Below are 19890 nucleotides of genomic sequence, written 5' to 3'. Positions count from 1 at the left end.
AGATGGTATCTCAAGTCACAGGAAGAGATAAGATCATTAAACAGTGCACAGTGTGTGTGTTTGGTTTAGGAAGAGGGGACCTAAACCCGATTTCTAGGGGACATCAATAGAGAGAAAAGAAAGCCTCCATAGGAGCCATTAGAGAGGTCTGGAGAAAACTCAGCACAGGCAGAACTCTGAAAGCCAAAAAGTTCTTGGTAGGAATAGGGATCTAATGTGCTCAGGACAGAAGAGGTTTAGGGCAAGACTAAAGCTGTAAATCTATCTCTGTAGATCTTCAAAGACATGTAAAAGCTCGGCATATAGTGAAATCCACAAGGGCTTCCTAGGTGGAGTTTAACTTACTTAACCTCTTTTTGCGGAGCTCCAAATTTATTCTTCTTGCACAGGACCTGACCATGGTAAAGTCCTATCAAGGCCTTTGATTCTTTGGTCATTGCAAGCTCTCCGAATTTCTGAAAAGTAAAGAAGAACAAGAAAAGGTACAACTTCAGAGTCTCAGTGATGTGGATTCCTTCGGTTCAGTTTCTCTGCAGTGCAGAGGTGACACATGCAAATCCTCAGGTCCTCCAGGGTCTCAGTGGCGCCTGCGCTGCGGAATCTGTCTGTCTTCTACTGGTGTACCCTTTCTTAACCTTTCTCATCTGCAGCACTTTCCGACTACTGCTTTGAAAAGGTTATGGATATAACTGAGCTCGCATTCTCTACACCAGAAGTTGTAGTAACCTTTCTCATGGAATTAGAGTGTCAGAGCCAAAATGGACCTTCACAATCATCTTAGCCAACCCTCTTGTTTTAAAGATTGGGAAGAGGAGGCCCAGAGAAATTAAGAGAACTTGCTCAAAGCCACATTGCCTCAAAGTGGCAGAAACGGAATTTGAACCCAGGCAGTGTGACTCCCAACTCCATCTCTCTTTCCACTGCAGCAGGCTGCCCCATGTGATACCTACCACTTTAAAAAGTACCATAACACTTGCAGAGAGCAAGTCTCAACTTAGTGGTTAAGAGCGTAAGATTTAGAGTCTGGGTTTGACAGAATTGGGCTTGAATCCTGGCTCTGCCATTTTCCAGTTGTGAAGCTTTCTCCGTCCTTAAAATGGGAAAAACAATATCTATTTTACAGTATTGTTGTGGGAATGAAATGAGAACTAGTAAAATGACTAGCGTCTCAATGTTAGTTATTATCATCATCAATATTACTAGAATTTACTGGTACGATTACACGGTTACAAACAGCATTTCAAAGAAGGAATCCCTCTAATAAAGTTGCTTTCATGTCCTAGTAGAACATGAAACAATGTTCTACTAATCTTGATGCAGTAGGTTCTATTCAATAAACCACTCATTTTCAAATCGTGGGCAGAGATCCATCAGTGGTCATGAATTTAGTGGGTTGTGATAAGTAGAATACATAGAAAATATTGAGTACAATGTACACAGTGAGGACAATTATTGATTTGTGAAACTTATGCTTCACTTTTTCTGTACATATGTACATGTGTACCTGGTGATGATGTAAAAGAACAAATCAGAAGCTCACTGCAATAAGCAACCCAATACAGGAAATGGTTTCCCTGGAACTTGTCCTGAGCTCTTCAGATATCTTCTGTCCTATTATCAAAGAGCAATCATTCTTCAATGACTGCTTACAACTTAAAAACAAGCCAAACCACTTAAATCTACAACTCCACCAACTTGTTAGAAAAATGGAAGGGGTGAGGCTGGTTCATGCATCCCTTCTGCAGTCTTTTTTGAGTGAGTACAAAACATTTCATTTCATTTTCTAATTCACCAGAGAGAGGTTGGGCTTCAAAGTTTTATCTCCAGGTCCTAACAAGTAAGAAATGTATTTTTCTATCAATGTATTTCATTTTATCACAACAAAACCAGCCCAACTACAGAACAAAAACGTCCAAGCAATTCCTTCTGAAAGGATTAGAACTCTGTCCCTGCTCTTCCTAATTAACACCCTCAATATTGAGAGCAAGTTCAAATATCTGCAGGTACCAGGGTTTTCTCAGCATCGACTTGCTCACTGAGATTAATGATAAGAAATGATAACCACTGGAAGAAAATTTTTTTACTAGGCTTTGGATACTTTTTCTTTTTTCAGGTTTATATGGAGTTTTAGATCTTGGTTTTCCTGTATCTAATAATAAAAAATTGAAAGCAAATAACTTTACCTGAGATTCAGCGAGATAGCCAGCATCACTCCCTTGCTCGATTCCAGTCTTTACCACCTAAAAAACATATAAAGCCCTTGTTCACTGTTGGAATGGATTGGAGAGATGCACAATAATCCTGAATAAAACTGCTAGTGGTGTCAGTCTTCAAAGAGTAAGTCAAATGTCTAGACTGGAGTGAGAAAGAGAAGAGGACTGAGTGCCTGGTTGCTTGAGACTCACCTAATTCTCCATCTCTGAGCCTACTGCTAAACCTAGCATAAAATGGAAAGAAATACAATAGAAGAAAGAGACTAAAAAAGTCAGAATAGGAAAAGAACACAGAGGTTCCACAGCTCAGACTCCACCTCCTTATCCACCTCTGAATCCTGTTATTTTGTCAGAGAAAGAGTGGTCATTACCCCTTTCCAAGTCCAATAGGTATACCCTTTCCTCTTCATTACCTTCCCTCCTACTTAAATTACTCTTCCAGCTTCTCTCCTGTTCTCGAAATGTAGGCAGATCCCCAAAGTTCCACTTTCAGCCCTTTCTCCTTTATGCATTCTTCCTCAGGCACACCATCTAGTTTATCACATTAATCATGAACTCTATGAAATTCAATTTAACACTTGGAGTAAGTACTATCCTGAGTACAATGGCAAGTATAAAAGATGAAGTAATGACCCTGTACTCACCATCATAATTTACGGGAATGACAAATTTAAAAAAAACTCAAGTAAACAAATCTACATTCTTAACTGTGACTTTTCTGTCTAAACTACTGTTGCTTGAATTTCTTGAAATAGCTAAACTTAACACTTTTAAAGATTTTATTTATTTATTTTTTTCCCTCCAAAGCCCCAGTAGATAGTTGTATGTCATAGCTGCACATCCTTCTAGTTGCTGTATGTGGGACGCGGCCTCAGCATGGCTGGAGAAGCGGTGTGTTGGTGCGCGCCCGGGATCCGAACCCGGGCCGCCAGCAGCAGAGCGCACGCACTTAACCTCTAAGCCACGGGGCCGGCCCAAAACTTAACACTTTTAAAACTTAGTTCATAATCTCCTCTGGGCAAGTCTGTTACTACCTTCATATTTTTACTTTTACTATAGTATCTCAGGTCTCATTCAAACTTCAAGTCTGAATTACCAAGATAGCTTCCTAGTTCACTGCTCTATTTTGTCTCTCTTTCTAATCCATTTTTACTACCATGAAAATGGTTCTCTATGATCCGTATAGGACAAAGGTCAAATTTCTCAATTCATTATTGACAACCTTCTAAAATCTAGCTTCAATCTGCCTCTCTGCAGACATTTCACTATCCTCCTAAAAAAACTGATCATTAAATGTTCCTTAAAGAGCCTCACGCCTTCTAGCTTCTGTAATTTTACTCAAAATGCCCATCCTACCTGGCACTACTTTCCCTTCACCTATTCTTTACCCACTTTTTAGTGTTCAGGTGAAATCCCATGAGGCTCTTCCTGATCTCTCTGGCTCACAGTGATTGTTCCCTCCTCTGTGTACTTAGCAATTTTCCTCTGTCCCATTATCTGGCATTGATCCTATGCTGCCTTATAACGTCCCTTATACTGTTACTGCCTTACAGCATATATATGTCTCATCTCCCCCGCCCAGACTGTGAGATGAACCGAGGTAGGAGATCATGTTTCATATTTTCATGTACTTTGGTGTCTTCTGCTCAAAATATATTTGTTGACTGATCCATTCGCCAATTTTGAAGTCTTTGATTATATGCTCTCTTACTCCTGGACTTTCCAGACTGAAGAGTTCTCTAAGCTTTAAAGTCTACCTTTAGATAGAAGTTTCTTCAACCCTGGGATCATTTTAACTATCCTCCTTGATCTTTTTCAGAACTTCCCTGTATCATTACATCTTTTTTTATAATTATGGCAATGGGGAAGTAAATGAGACACTTTAGGTACTGACAATGGTTTTGACTAAGGATAGAATACAGCCATCAATTTTTTTTTTTTTTTTAAAGATTTTATTTATTTATTTATTTTCCCCCCAAAGCCCCAGCAGACAGCTGCATGTCACAGCTGCACATCCTTCCAGTTGCTGCACGTGGGACGTGGCCCCAGCATGGCCGGAGAAGCGGCACGTCGGTGCGCGCCTGGGATCCGAACCCGGGCCGCCAGCAGCGGAGCGCGAGCACTTAACCGCTAAGCCACAGGGCCGGCCCCCAATTTTGTTTTAACGACCTCAATTAATGCCCAATATTTTATTGGCCTTGTTATACTGATATGACATAGGTTCCTTTCCTGGTTTATAACTGGTAGTTTTAAACTCAACAACTACTGAGTATGCCTGGCACTAAGTATCCCCAAGTATATCACTTTATATGAGTCCTTATAGCTTGCTATGCTTTTTTGGTAAGTACTTTAATAGCAGAATTAAGAACTTTAGCACTGGCATACATGGTCCAGAATGGCAAATAAAGAGTATTGCTTTATATAAAGGGAGGAAATATGAGCAATGTGGGAGTATGGGATAAAGACTCACATCAATTATTTTCAGAGGTGCAGGATAAAGGCCTTTGGTCTGCTTTCGTACTTTTTCTTCCACCTTTTTGTAAATCTGTTGCCTGACAAATGGAATACCCATGGCGTACGATGTCAATTCTGTAAGGTAAAATGCTTTTAGATCTTACTGGAAAGAGCGTAGCCTTCCTTGTTAGTTTGCTCTGTAAACTCTATAAAAATGCAGTAATTCCAGCTATCTGAAAGAACTGCTCTTTACTCTGATAAACAAATCTAAATTTCAACCTAAGCATTGATTTAAACATAGTTTAATTAGTTGATAATTAATTAAACTAGCTGGGTGTTGGGTACATGAGTGTTTATTACACTATTATACTATTATACTTTTGTATTAATGTTTAAAATTTTCCAAAATGAAAAGTCTTATAAAAATGGCTTTAACTAACCAGTGTAAAGTTTAGGACTTGACTCTAGAGTGGTTGCACCCCTTAGGGTTGACTTTATGCCTAGAGTAAATGATGCATTTACCTCTTCCTAATTTCAAATAATTTTATAGCAAATAAAATTAAAGTCCCAGGAAAGAAGCTTTGTCTTTGTTCTTTGATAATGATACTCACTTTCCACCAATCCCTTGTCTCTCTTTGGAGAGATTTTCTTATCAGCTAGTCCTTTGGCAAAAGTAACTGCAACTTCTTCTAGGTATTCAATTGTCCGTTCCTCTGGAGGCTTTAATCCTGGTCCTGTAAAAATGAACACAACAGACTGGAATGCAAATCAGGCTTAGATCAGTCCCAGGTAGGCAAAAACCCAGACATGCCAAAGCCCAAGGCTCAGCACCCACTCTCCATGTCAGACTAGAGACTGGTAGGTGGCAGAGTCATGAACTATGGACTCAAAGAAGAGAAGTAACACTGAGCAAAAGTGCAACAGTGTGCTTAGGTAGAAAACAAGGTCTTAAACCATCTCAGTCTGGCTTCCACTCCTGAGTAGGATGCAGTATGTCTCATGAGGCCTGTATTCTTCCTGCAAAACTGGAAAAAAATGAATAAATTGCAAAATCACATTCATAAAGACACGAGAGAACTGTGGAAGCATCAAGGACTATATGAACTAAAATTCCAGAGAATGGAAGAGCCTGTCTAAGGTGAACTGATGACTGCCAACATTGTCTTTGCTGAGGGTATGTGATGCTTTTGGGGATGCGTTGAAGACTGGTCTTAGCTCAAGCAAAAGGATGCTACTGGGGGAAAGTGAAATGATCAGAGTCTTTGGTGGTTGCATACAACAGATAAGAAGCTAGAAGAAACAAATGCAAGTTTGGTTTTCCCAATGGAACATCTGTGGGGTTCTAAGGTGATGTGGGAGGCCGGAGAGACTGGGTCAGAAAGCTAGAGTGAAATCTCTCATAGTGTCATGATATTTAGAACAGAAAGTACTTCTACAGAGAAAGGGTATGCCAAAAACATGCAACTGATTTTCCACAATGCATCGGCCTGATACTGAACTTGCTTGAGGCCGGAGACTAAAGAGCGAGACTCAAAAAATCCAAAGGCTATTTTCACAGGGCTATGAAAACAGGCCCTGCCAGGCTCTCAATCAAAAGCCTAGAAGAGCCACACTGGAGGAGGAGGTGGCTGGGGTTGAAAAGGCAATCTTGTGTAGTCCTGTGGTACTTAAGAAACAAAATCCCAACAGAGGGAGAAGCCTGCAACAAATATGCAACCAATCTCTCCCTTAAGAAGTTTGCCCTATTTTGAACCTGTGTGGAGGAAGAAGAAAAAGAACTAAGCCCCAAACTTCCTAATGGCAAAAATGCATAGGGCCCACAAAAGTCATAATGGAGCCTGCAGGGAGGCCAAGGCAACTGGCATTTGTGAAGCAGAATACTGGAGAGCAGCTGCTACACAAAAGGAGAGCTCCAGAGATCTACTGAGCGGCCCCCTGACGCTTTGACTGAGTATTATTCTGCACATGCATGAGAGGAAAGAGGCCGGGGAAAGAACCATCATAAAGGCATGAAAAGAAGGAAGAAAAAAATGGCCTATAGCCAGGAGACAATCAAATGATAGAAACAGATGCAGAAACGAAAAGACAAAATCAGCAGACACAATGTTAGTAAGGCTACTGTCAATTCATGCCATATGGTCAAGAAGGTGGAGGAAAACAGAAACATAATAAGGAGAAACTGAAGACATAAAACTGAATCAAATCTTACTTCTAGATATGAAGAAAAACAACACCTGAAATGAAAAATACACAGGATTGGATTAATAGGAGATTATATCCTGAAGAAGAAAAGACGAGGAAATTTGAATACATGGCAACAGACTGAAAGAGAAAAACTGAGCTTCATTTTGGGACAATATCAAGTGATCTAACATATATAAAATTGGAATCTCAAAAAAGGGGTGAGGGGAGACAGAAAAATATTTGAAGAAATAGTCACAAAGTTTCCAATTTTGATGAAAACTACAAGCCCACACTATCTAAGCTCAATGAATCCCATGCACAACAGACATTTCAAAAAAAAAACAAAAAAAAAAACAAACCAAGGTACATCATAAATAAATTGTTAAAACCAATAATAAAGGGAAAACCTGAGAGCAGCCAGGGGGCTAGAGGAAGACATATTATATATAGAAGAACAAAAATAAAAACGACAACCGACTTTTCATCAGAAATTATGCAAGCCACAACACAATGTAGACATTTATAAAGTACAAAAGAAAAACACTGGAAAACTGGAATTCTATCCATCAAAAATATCTTTGAAAAATGGAGTTGAGATAAAGACAAATCAAAAGGTGAGAGAACTAACTGCCAGCATATCTCAAACGACAGAATATGTTAAAGAAAGTTCTTCAGGTTGGAGGAAAATCAAACCAGAGGGGAACTTGGATCTGTACAAAGGATAAAGAGCACCAAAAATAATAAATATATGGGTAAATCTAAAAGACTTCTTTCTCATTTTTAAATCTTTTTAAAAGATAATTGTTTAAAACAAAATTAGCAATATGCTAAGGAATGTATAATACATGTAGAAGTAAAATATATAACAACAATAGCACAAAGAATGGAGAAAAATGAAAGGATACTCTTTTAAGGTTCTTACCCTATATGTGAAATGACATATCATTTCAAGACAGATTATATGTTAAAGATGTATACTGTAAACCCTAGAGCAACCACTGAAAGGGTAAAGTGGGCCAGCCCTGGTGGCCTAGTGGTTAAGTTCCACGTGTTCTGCTTTGACGGTCTGGGTTTGGTTCCCAAGTGTGGACCCATAACACTTGTCTGTCAGTGGCCATGCTGTGGCAGCAGCTCATATTAAAAAAAAAAAAAAGAGGAAGATTGGCAACAGATGTTAGCTCAGGGTGAAACCTCCTCAGTAAAAAAAAAAATAAAATAATGGGGTAAAGTAAAGTAAAAGTCCAATAGTGAAGATAAAAATGATTACTCCAAAGGAAAGCAGGATGAAGAAAAATGGAACAATGAATAAATGGGACAAATAGAAAACAAGAAGCATTAAATGAAGTCGAAATGCCAGAACTGTGTTGGTGTACTGTAGAGGAAGATACTGAAAGGCTTAAAGAAACTGGAATGTTAGCAGGGATTTATCGTGCTGGACGTGCTCAGCCACCGTGGAACGGTTAGAGAACATATCTTTCACCACAACTATGAGAAATCAATGGTTTACATTATCCCAGGATCCCATTATCCCTGTTGCATTTAGGGATCTCAGGGTGGCAGAGGTCAAGTAGCAACATTTAACTGCCAAAGGCAAATTGGGCATGGCTACTGTAATGAACAGCAGAGCCAAAGCAGTAATCAGAATAGTCTGACTTGCGGAGACCTATGGCGTTGGCTAGTTGATCATGGTGTTCCCAGAAAAGAAACAGATGGGTAGTCCACTAAATTCTTACGTGATCTGTATAAGCAGAAGAATTCTAGGTCTAGTACACAGAAGTATAACTTGAATCACCAAAGAGAGTCATGGCCCTCAAACAATTCCCAGAAACAAGCCAGTTTGCAGACCTAAAACCTCTTGAATGAAGGGGACATTGCATCCCCTTGAGGGGATTATGCTGTTAATCTTTTTCCCAGCCTTCCCCAAAAGGTCCCTATGGTCATTTACCTTGGGGAAAGGGAAATAATCTGACTTTTTGGGGATTACCGAACACTGGCTCTGAACTGACACTAATTCCAGGAGATCCAAAATGTCACGGTGGTCCACCAGAGGCTTATAAGGCCAAGTGATCAATGGAGTTTTAACTCAGTTCTACCTCACAGTGGCCTAGTGGGTCCCTGAACCCATCCTGTGATTATTTCCAGAATGCATAATTGGAATAGACATACTCAGCAACTAACAGTATCCCCATACTAGCTCCTTAACCTGTGGTGTGAGGGCTAGTGGAAAAGGCCAAGTGAAAGCCACTAAAACTGCCTTTACCCAGAAAAATAGTAAACCAAAAGCAATCCTGCACTCCTGGAGGGATTGCAGAGATTAGTGCCACCATCAAGGACTTGAAAGATGCAGGGGTAGTGATTCCCACTGCATCCTCATTCAACTTGCCTATTTTGGCCTGTGCAGAAAACAGACAGATCTTGCACAATGACAGTGGATTATGGTAAACTTAATCAGGTGGTAACTGCAATTGCAGTTGGTGTTCCAGATGCGGTTTCATTGCTTGAGAAAATTAACACACCTCCTTTTATCTGTTATGTACTTACTGATCTGGAAAATGCTTTTCTCGATAGCTGTTAGTAAAGACTACCAGAAGCAGTTTGCTTTCAGCTGGAAAGGCCTGAAACACATCTTTACTGTTTTATCCCAGGGGTATATCAACTCTCCAGCCATATGTCACAATTTAGTCCATAGAGACGTTGACTGCCTTTCCCCTCCACAAGACACCATGCAGGTACATCACATTGATGATATTATGCTAAACGGACCTAGTGAGCAGGAAGTACCAACTACTCTAGACATATACATCTTAGCGAAATTTCTAGGGGTCCAGTGGTGTGGAGCATGTTGAGAAATCCCTTCCAAGGTGAAGGATAAGTTGTTGCATCTGGCCCCTCTTACTACAAAATAGCCACCACACCTAGTGGGCCTCTTCGGATCTGGGAGCAACATTTCATTTGGGTGTGCTACTCTAGCCCCTTTACTGAGTAACTCAAAGGCTGCTGGTTGGAGTGGGACCCAGGACAAGAAAAGCTGTTCTTCTATTTGGACCATATGATTCAGACCTGATTGTGCTTGAAGTGTCAGTGATGGATAGAGGTGCCGTTTGGAGTCTTTGGCAGGCCCCCATAGGCGAATCACAGTACAGACTCTTAGGAATTTGGAGCAAAGCCCTACCATCCTCTGTGAATAACTACTCTCCCACTGAGAAATAGCTTCTGGATTGCTAGTGGGCCTTAGTAGAGACTTAAAGTTTAACCATGGGCCATCAAGTTACCATGTGACCTGAGCTGCCCATAATGAAATGGATGTTGTCTGACTCACTAAGGCATCAAGTTGGGTGTGCACAGTAGCACTTCATTATCAGATGGAAGTGGTATATGTTGAGACTGGGCTTGAGCAGTCCCTGAAGGCACAAGTTGCATGAGGAAGTGGCTAAAATACCCTTAATTCCTCCTTGTCATTCTCAGCCTGCACCTGTGGCCTCATGGGAAGTTCTTTCTGACCAGTTGATTGAGGAATAGAAAACTCAGGCCTGGTTTATAGACAGTTGTGTGATATGCATGCACCACCTGAAAGTGAACTGCTGTAGCACTACAGTCCCTTTCTGCGACATCCCTGAAGGACAGTGGTAAATGGATATCTTCCTAGTAGGTAGAACTTCGAGCAGTGTACCTGGTTGTTCATTCTGTACCTGGCTTGTATTGTATCCTCCTAAAATTCATGTTGAAGCCCTAACCCTTAGTACCTTAGAATGTGACTGTATTTGGAGATAGGGCCTTTAAAGAGGTGATTAAGTTACAATGAGGCCGTTAGGGTGAACTCTATCTAATCTGACTGATGTCCTTATAAGAGGAAATTTGGACATACAAAAGAGACATGAATGCATGGCGCAGAGGAAAGACCAGGTGAGAACACAGTGAGAAGGCAGCTATCTGTAAACCAAGAAGAAAGGCCTCACAAGAAACCAAATCTGCTAAAACTTTGATCTTGGACTTTTAGCCTCCAGAACTATGAGAAAATAAACCGTTGTTTAAGCCACCCAGTCTGTGGTATTTTGTTATGGTAGCCCTAGCAGACTAATACACAAGGACATCTGGGGAATATGTATGTGGCTAGACCTCTCTGAATAGGCAAAGAATGTGAAAATATTTGTCTCTCATGTGAATGTTCACCAAAGGATGACCTCAGTAGACGATTTTAATGATAAAATGGAAAAGATAACCCATTCTGTGGATACCAGTTAGCCTCTTTCCCCAGTCACTCCTGTCACTGCCCCATGGGCTCATGAACGAAGTGGTCAGGATGGCAGGGATGGAGGTTATGCATGGGCTTAGCAACCAAGGCCTACCTGGCTACAGTCGCTGTTGACTGCCTAATCAGCCAGCCGCAGAGACCAGCACCGAATCCCTCATATGGGGATTCCCGCAAGGTGAGCAGGCAGCTACCTCCTGGCAGGCTGATTACACTGCACTGCTTTGTAATCAGCCCTTTGTTCTTACTCGACTAGATGCTTACTGTGGATATGAATTTGCCTTCCTGGCATGCAATGCTTCTGCCAAAACTACCATTTGTGGACTTAACAGAATATCTTATCCACCATCATGGTATTCCACACAGCATTGCTTCTGACCAAGGAACTCACTTCACATAAATGTGTGGCAAGGGGCCATGCTCATGAAATGCACTGATCTTACCATGTGCTCCATCACAGTGAAGCAGGTGGCTTGATAAAATGGTGGAATAGACTTTTGAAGACTCAGTTACAGTGCCAGGTAGGTGGTAATACTTTGTGTGGTTGGGGCAATGTCATCCAGGACGCTGTATATGCTCTAAATCAGCCTCCATTATATGGTGCTGTTTCTTCCATGGTGGGGATTCATAGTCCAGGAATCAGGAAATACAAATAGAAATGGCTGTGCTATTACCCCTAGTGATCTACCAGCAAAAATTTTGCTTCCTGTCCCTGTGACCCTAGGCTCTGCTGGTCTAGAAGATTTAGTTCCAAAGGGAGTAATGCTTCCATGAGGAGACATAGCAATGATTCTATTGAATTGGAAGTTGAGACTGCCATCTGACCACTTTGGGCTCCTCACATCTCTAAAACAACAGGCAGAGAAGGGAATTACTGTACTGGCTGGGGTGATTAGTCCTGATTACCAAGAGGTAGTTGAGTTGCTACTATACGATAGAGGTAAGAACAAGTATGTCTCGAATAAGGGAGAGCTGTTAGTGCTACCATGACCTGTAATTAGTTAATGGGAAACTACAACCCAATTCATGCAGGACTGCTAGTGGCCCAGACCTTTTAGGAATGAAGGTCACCCCACCAGGCAAAGAACTGTGACCAGCTGAGGTACTTTCTGAGGGCAAAGGGAATATGAAATGGGTGGCAGAAATAGGTAATTATAAATACCTGCTACGGCCACATGACCATTTGCAGAAACTGAGGAGTCTAGCCCTTTGCCAAAAACCTATGTGTGATTTTTCAGACCCAACCGTAGGCAATTACAAAGGCTTTTTACTTGGCACACCTCAGGGGGAAAGCTGTCCTTCTCACACCAGACTTGGTGCACAGCCAGTGCACTGCTGTCTTTAATGGGAGTTGCAGCTAAAGACTCAGGTCTCCCTGGCTGGCTACGCTCTTACACATAGTTGTATTCCCAGCCCAAGTGCTTTCATTCCTAAGTCTCTTTATATGGGACCTTCAGCCGAGGCTTCCTTTTTGGAGGAGGAGGGGAAATGTTAAAGACATTTTCCCCCATTCTGACTCAGTGCTTTTTCACTCCTAGCTCTCGAAATCTGAAACAGCAAAATCACAAATAAAAAGCACAAAAATGAGAAAAACATGGCACTAAAGAGGCCATGAAAAGCACCCTTGTTGGCTGCATGAGAGTTGAAATAAGAAGGTAGAATGTTGCCTTGTTTGACCTTAGCTGGGAACATGTGCGTTGGGAAACCTGAATTTTTCGCCACTCTACACATGTCTAAGAATGACTGCAAGAGCACTACAAGTATTATTTTTGGGATTACAACAAATTTTAGTGAGTAGGTGAATTCACAGACAGGGAACCCACAAATAATGAGGATCAACTGTACTCTGATTACAAGAGAATTAAACTAGAAATCAGTAACAGAAAGATATCTGAAACATCCCCAAATATTTGGAAATGAAACAACACAATTCTAAATTATACATGGGTCAAAGAATAAGTCACAAGAGAAATCTGAAAATATTTTGACCTTCATGGAAGTGAAAATATAGCACTAAAATATGCAGATAAAGCAATGCTAAGAGGGAAATTTAAAGCTTTAAATGCTCATATTAGAAAAGAAGAAAGGCCTAAAACCAATGGTCTAAGCTTCCACCCTAAGAAACTAGAAAAAGAGCAAATTAAACCCAAAAGCAAGCAGAAAGAAAGAAATAATGAGATAGCTGAAATCAATAAAAGAGCAAACAAACAGAGAAAAATTAATGAAACTAAAAGTTAGTTCTTAGAAAGATCAATAAAGTTGATAAATGTCTAGCCAGACTCATCAGGGAAAAAAGAGAAGACATAAATTATCAATATCAGGAATGAAAGAGGAGACATCATTACAGAGTATAAAGGTATTAAAAGAATAATAATGAAGTATTATGAACAACTTTATTGCAATAAATTTGGGAAGTTAAATGAAATGGACAAAATCTTTGAGAAACAAACTACTATAGCTCACTCAAGAAATGGAGAACCCGAAGAGCTCTAGATCTATTAAGGAAACTGAATTCACATGTAAAAACCTTCCCAACAAAGAAAACTCCAAGTCCGTAAGACTTCACTGGTTAATTCTATCAAGTATTTAAGGGAGAAATAATATCAATTCTACACAAAATCTTCCAAAAAATAAAAGGGGAGGGAATATTTTCCAACTCATTTTATGAACCCAGCATTACCTTGATACCAACACCAGGCAAAAACATCACAAGAAAAGAAAATTATCCCTGAGACTATGATCTCTCATGACCAGACATAAAAAATCCTTTACAGGGGCCGGCCCGGTGGCGCAAGCAGTTGGGTGCGCGCGCTCCGCTGCGGCGGCCCGGGGCTCGCTGGTTCGGATCCCGGGCGCGCACCGGCACACTGCTTTGGCAAGCCATGCTGTGGCGGCGTCCCATATAAAGTGGAGGAGGATGGGCACAGATGTTAGCCCAGGGCCGTCTTCCTCGGCAAAAAAAAGAGGAGGATTGGCGGATGTTAGCACAGGGCTGATCTCCTCGCAAAAAAAAAAAAAAAATCCTTTACAAAATTTTACCTGATCCAGCCAGCAATTTATAAAAAGTATAATACATCATGACCAAGCGGAGTTTGTTCCAGGCATGCAAGCCTGGTTCAATTGTCAAAAATCAGTGTAACTGACATTACTAATAGACTAAAAAAGACGATACTACACAATCATCTTATTAGATGCAGAAAAAGCATTTGACAAAATTCAGCCTCTATTCTCAGCAAACTATAAATAAAAGGGAATGTCCACAATCTGATAAAGGGCATATATGAAAACCTACAGTAACATCATATACCCGACAGCATCAGGGTGAATGCTTTTCCCCTAAGACTAGAACAAGTTAACAATATCTGCTCTCACCACTTCTATCCAATACTGTACTAAAGATCTTAGCCACCGCAGTAATTCAAGAAGAAGAAATAAATGCCACCAGACGGGAAAAGAAGCCAGAATGTCTGCATCTGTAGACAACATGATTATTTACATAGAAAATCCTTAGGAATCTACAGAAAAAGCTACTAGAACTAATAAATCAATTTAGCAAAATCACAGAATACAAGGTCCATATATAAAAATCAATTGTATTTATACGTATTAGTAATTAATAATGAGAAATTAAAGTAAAAAAGGTACGATGGCCTAAAAGTATGAAATCCTTAGGTATAAATTTAACAAAATGTGTGCAAGATATATTCAATGAAAAGCATAAAATACTACTGAGAGAAATTAAAGATGACCTAAATAAACAGAGAGTTATACCATGTTCATGATGAAAAGATTCAGTATTTTAAAGATGTCAATTCTCCCCCAATTGATACATTGATTCAATGCAATTCCAATCAAAATCCTAGCAGGTATTTTTGTAGACATGGATGAGATGATTATAAAATTTATATGTAAATGCAAAGAAACTAGTAAAGGCAAAATAATTTTGAAAGCAGAGAACCAAGCTGGAGGGGGTCACACTACCTGTTTTCAGGATTTACTACAAAAACACAATAATCAAGACGGTGTGATAATGGCTTAAGTAAAGACATATAGATAATTAGAAATAGGAAATCCAGAGCCAGAGGCAGACCCAAACATATGGGGTCAACTGATTTTTGACCAAGGTGTCAAGGTAGTTCAATGGGAAAAGAAGAGTCTTCCCAACAAATTGCACCAGGACATTTGGATATTCATAAGCAAAACACAGACTCAATCTTTACCTCACACCATATACAAAAGTTAACTTGAAATGGATCACAGACCAAAATGTAACAGCTAAACAACAAAACTTCCAGAAGAAAACAGGAGAAAATCTTTGTGATCTTATTAGGGAAAGATTTCTTAGATACAATACCAACAGCATGATACATAAAAGAGGACCTTGATACACTGGACTTCATCAAAATTAAGAATTTCTACTCTTAGGGCCGGCCCCTTGGCTTAGCGGTTGGGTGCGTGCGCTCCGCTGCTGGCGGCCAGGGTTCGGATCCTGGGCGTGCACTGACGCACCGCTTCTCCGGCCATGCTGAGGCCGTGTCCCACATACAGCAACTAGAAGGATGTGCAGCTATGACATACAACTATCTACTGGGGCTTTGGGGGGAAAAAAAAAATAAATAAATAAAATCTAAAAAAAAAAAAAGAATTTCTGCTCTTAGATAATGAAAAGACAAGCCACAGACAGGGAGAAAATATTTGCAAGTCACAAATCTCATAAAGGACTTGTATCCTGATATATAAAGAACTCTGAAAACTCAATAATAAGAAAAACAACTCAATAGAACAAAATGGGCAAAACATTTGAACAGACACTTCACCAGAAGATATGCAGAAGGCATATCTTCTGATTGTATTGAGAAGTATTGAGAAGAAACTCAATACTTTTGGTCATTAGAGAAATACAAGTTAAAACCACAATGAGATATTATTATATTCCTATTAGAACGTCTAAAATTAAAAAGACTGACCATGCAAAGTGGTTGGTAACTGGAACTCTCATATATTGCTGGTAGGAATGCAAAACGATATAATCACTTTGGGAAAAGTTTGACAATTTCTTAAAAGCTAAACAGGGGCTGGCCCTGTGGCTTAGCGGTTAAGTGCGCACGCTCCGCTATTGGCGGCCCGGGTTCAGATCCCGGGCGCGCACTGACGCACCACTTGTGCAGCCATGCTGAGGCGGCCTCCCACATACAGCAACTAGAAGGATGTGCAACTATGACATACAACTATCTACTGGGGCTTTGGGGAGAAAAAGGGAGAAAAAAAAAAAGGAGGAAGATTGGCAATAGATGTTAGCTCAGGGCCGGTCTTCCTCAGCAAAAAGAAGAGGATTGGCATGGATGTTAGCTCAGGGCTGATCTTCCTCAAAAAACAAAAAACAAAAAACAAAAAAAACCCAAACATACATCTATCATACGGTCCAGCCAATCTACTCTTTGGTATTTGTCCAATAGAAATAAAATATATGTCCACATAAAGACTTGTGGGTGAATGTTCATTGCAGCTTTATTCAGAACAGCCCCAGAAACAACTCAAATGTCCATCATTCAGTGAATGGATAAACAAATTATGGGATATCTAAACAACGGAATAACACTTGGCAATAAGAAGGAACAAACCGCTTATATATGCAACAACACGAATGAATCTCAAAAGCATTATGGTAAATGAAAGACACAAAAAGCTACATACTAGAAATGTTCTATTGTATGATTGTGGTGGTGTTTACACAGCTATATACATTCATTAAAACTCAAATTGTAAATTAAACATTGGTAAATTTATTATTATGTAAATAACATTTCAATAATACTGATTTTTAAGAAATGCAAGATGGTGATGAACACACAATCTGGAATGGTGGTTTCCTTGGGTTAGGGGAGGCAAAGAAATTGTACAGGGGGAAGTAGCACATCAGTAGATGTCGATTATTGTTAATATTCTCAGATTGGTTGTTTCATACATGTTTATTATATTATCAAAAGATACCAAACACTGAAGGAGGGTTACCATGGATAATGATACAGGTAATTTAAGAACTAAAAATAATGACTTAATTCAATTCTGTGCTCCTGATGTCCAAATTATAAAGTAAAATAGAAATTGGCATGATATTGAAAATGATTTAGTATTAGCTATGCTTAGAAAACTTCATTCTTCAGAATGATGACTCATTTCTTAGGAGTTTGAGTTTCACTCTAACCAATATTCAGTATATTAACTCTTTAAGAAAACAAATAACTTCATAAGGCCCAACTCTGAGGTGTGGTAACACTTACCAAGGGGTTCCACCAATTGGTCAACCAGTCCCATTTTCTTTGCTCTGTCCACACGAATGTTTCTACCAGTCAGCATCATGTCAAAAGCAGCAGGCACTCCCATCTAACGTGCAGGCAAGGATCAGAGTATAGGAGAAAAAAATATCAGAGTGATAATTACAGTTTACAAATTATTCAACTGAGCAAAATAAATATTAAAATGAGAGAAGTCAAACCAGATTTTTATGCTATTTATCAAACAGTTAAATTTTACAGACTAATACACATTTAGGTAACTTTTGGGATTAGAAACCTCCAGCTGAAGCAAAAATGTCTTTATATCTCTTCTTTTATTTCAATATGTAGGATTTGTGTCTTATGGCTTACAGTAACCTTCAAATACCAACTATAACAAAACAAAACAAACTCAGCAATATTTTCTATACACATATAAGGCTTATTCATTCTTTCAATAAATCCTCTTGACAATTTTACACCATAAATCTTCCTATTTTTCTGTGCCCAGACTATATCAACTTCCTCCAAAGAATATTTCTGCTGAGCCTTGTTTTCACTGAGGAATCTATAGTGCCAGAAGCTATGAAGTTCAGTTGGCTGTCAAATCTGATATTCAGATTGCTCTGCAGCCTCCAGGTCTGACTGGCCTTCCCTCTCCTTAACAATTCAAAAGCCTGATAGGCCTCTTTTGGCTCTACAGAATACAGCAATGAGATCGTCCAAATCAGGCAAAAGGTCTGCTTCATATTTATCATGAAATATGACCCATGGATTTGAAAAACTGTTAAGATGGTACTGTGCAGAGAAGGAACAATTAAACTATACGCTCCAGAAAGGGGGAAGACATATATCTTATTTATCTTTATTCTTCATCAGGAACTAACAAAAGATCTTGATTAGTAATTTTGATTAAGGAATTGAAAAAATAAATACCAGGAATAAAAATTTGTTATTGTTCCTACATACTCACATTTTATTTGGTTTCTCAATTCTACAACGAATACCCATATTATGCCTTTTGTACAAGAGGAAATAGATCTAAAGGGGCGTATAGGTACTGAGGTTCTAAAGTTCACAATGGGGTCTTCAACTCACCATTTTGGGCAGCTTTTGTGTGCCTCCTGCTCCTGGTAAGATCCCCAGCAAAACTTCAGGGAAACCTAATACTGTTTTTTTATCTTTTGTTGCTATTCTGTATTGGCATGAAATGGCAAGCTTCGAACAAATGAAAGAAAATTAGAATGTTAGAAAATGGAACTATAACATCTTAGGATCCATGAGGGTCTAAAGATTACTTATGAAGTGGGAATGTGCCCACAGAATAAACTGAAATTCCTTAGGCTGGCACTTGATGCTTTCCACAATTTACCTTTCCAATCTTATTTCATACTTTCCCACTAACTTAAGAACCTCTTTTTGGGTTGCAGATCTCCTTAAAAATCTGCTGAAAGCTATGGAAGCTCTCAATAGAAAAATGCACACACAATTGTATATGCACTCCAGGTTAAGAAGCCCTGTACCCTACAGAGCCTCTCCTTTTCTTTTTTTTTGGTGAGGAAGATCAGCCCTGAGCTAACATCCATGCCAACCCTCCTCTTTTTGCTGAGGAAGACTGGCCCTGAGCTAACATCTATTGCCAATCCTCCTCCTTTTTTTCCCTTTTTCTCCCCAAAGCCCCAGTAGATAGTTGTATGTCATAGCTGCACATCCTTCTAGTTGCTGTATGTGGGATGCCGCCTCAGCATGGCCGGACAAGCGGTGCATCTGTGTGCGCCCAGGATCTGAACCCTGGGCCGCCAGTAGCAGAGCACACGCACTTAACCGTTAAGCCATGGGGCCGGCCCCCAGAACCTCTCCTTTTCAATCAAGCAGGCCTACCTATGGTGTCCTATTAGGCTTTGCTTAGCCTTGTCTTTGGTCACACCACACCATCTGTGGAATGCTTTTTTCCCCACTATTTTCTGGTGAATCGAATTCTGCCCATCTTTTAGGACCAGGCACAGATTTCCTTAATTAATATATGTGAAAGTGTCTAGCATAGAGCCCAGCATATGATAAATTTATTTATCAATAAATGTTATTTTCTTTCACCCTCCTTCTCTCCTACATGCTCCAGTCTAGTAAGCATCTCTTTTCTCAAATCTTATATTATTTACCATCTTAACTACTCACAAAGCACTTAAACCTATTATTATGCATTGTACGTTTCAACTAGACTTAAGTAGCTCAAGAGCATGGATCACACTTCTGAGTCTTTGCCCTGCAAACCTGAACCAGGTTTTTAGAATTGAAAGGGACCTTAGAGAGCTAGTTCAAATCTTCTCAATTTATAAATGAAAACATTACACTTTAGTTCACTGGCTCTGTGCCATGAGAATAAGGATTAAAACCTATCCAGAAGTCTGACAACTAAAAAGAAAGCTGATTCTTCTCCAAGAACTTTTCTCAGGCAAAACAGTAGCCTAAAGGCTTACAGCTGATGAATCCCACCAATGAGCTGAGCAGGGTCTCA

At 39.8% G+C, this 19890-nt stretch overlaps 1 protein-coding gene across 1 annotated transcript in view; it reads right to left on the bottom strand.

Annotated features, from left to right (window-relative positions):
• Positions 1-19890, bottom strand: part of HADHA (hydroxyacyl-CoA dehydrogenase trifunctional multienzyme complex subunit alpha) — a 46375-nt gene that overhangs the window by 15594 nt on the left and 10891 nt on the right. Inside the window, exons 6-11 of the mRNA XM_058551624.1 lie at positions 18474-18593; positions 17382-17484; positions 5279-5401; positions 4684-4802; positions 2184-2240; positions 346-455 (exon numbers count right to left, since the gene is read on the bottom strand). Of these exons, the coding sequence (XP_058407607.1) occupies positions 346-455; positions 2184-2240; positions 4684-4802; positions 5279-5401; positions 17382-17484; positions 18474-18593 (632 nt within the window). The remainder of the gene's footprint in view (positions 1-345; positions 456-2183; positions 2241-4683; positions 4803-5278; positions 5402-17381; positions 17485-18473; positions 18594-19890) is intronic.

Source organism: Diceros bicornis, chromosome 12, assembly GCF_020826845.1.
Source record: "Diceros bicornis minor isolate mBicDic1 chromosome 12, mDicBic1.mat.cur, whole genome shotgun sequence".
Taxonomy (NCBI): Eukaryota; Metazoa; Chordata; class Mammalia; order Perissodactyla; family Rhinocerotidae; genus Diceros; species Diceros bicornis.
This window is presented reverse-complemented; position numbering and strand designations above follow the sequence as displayed.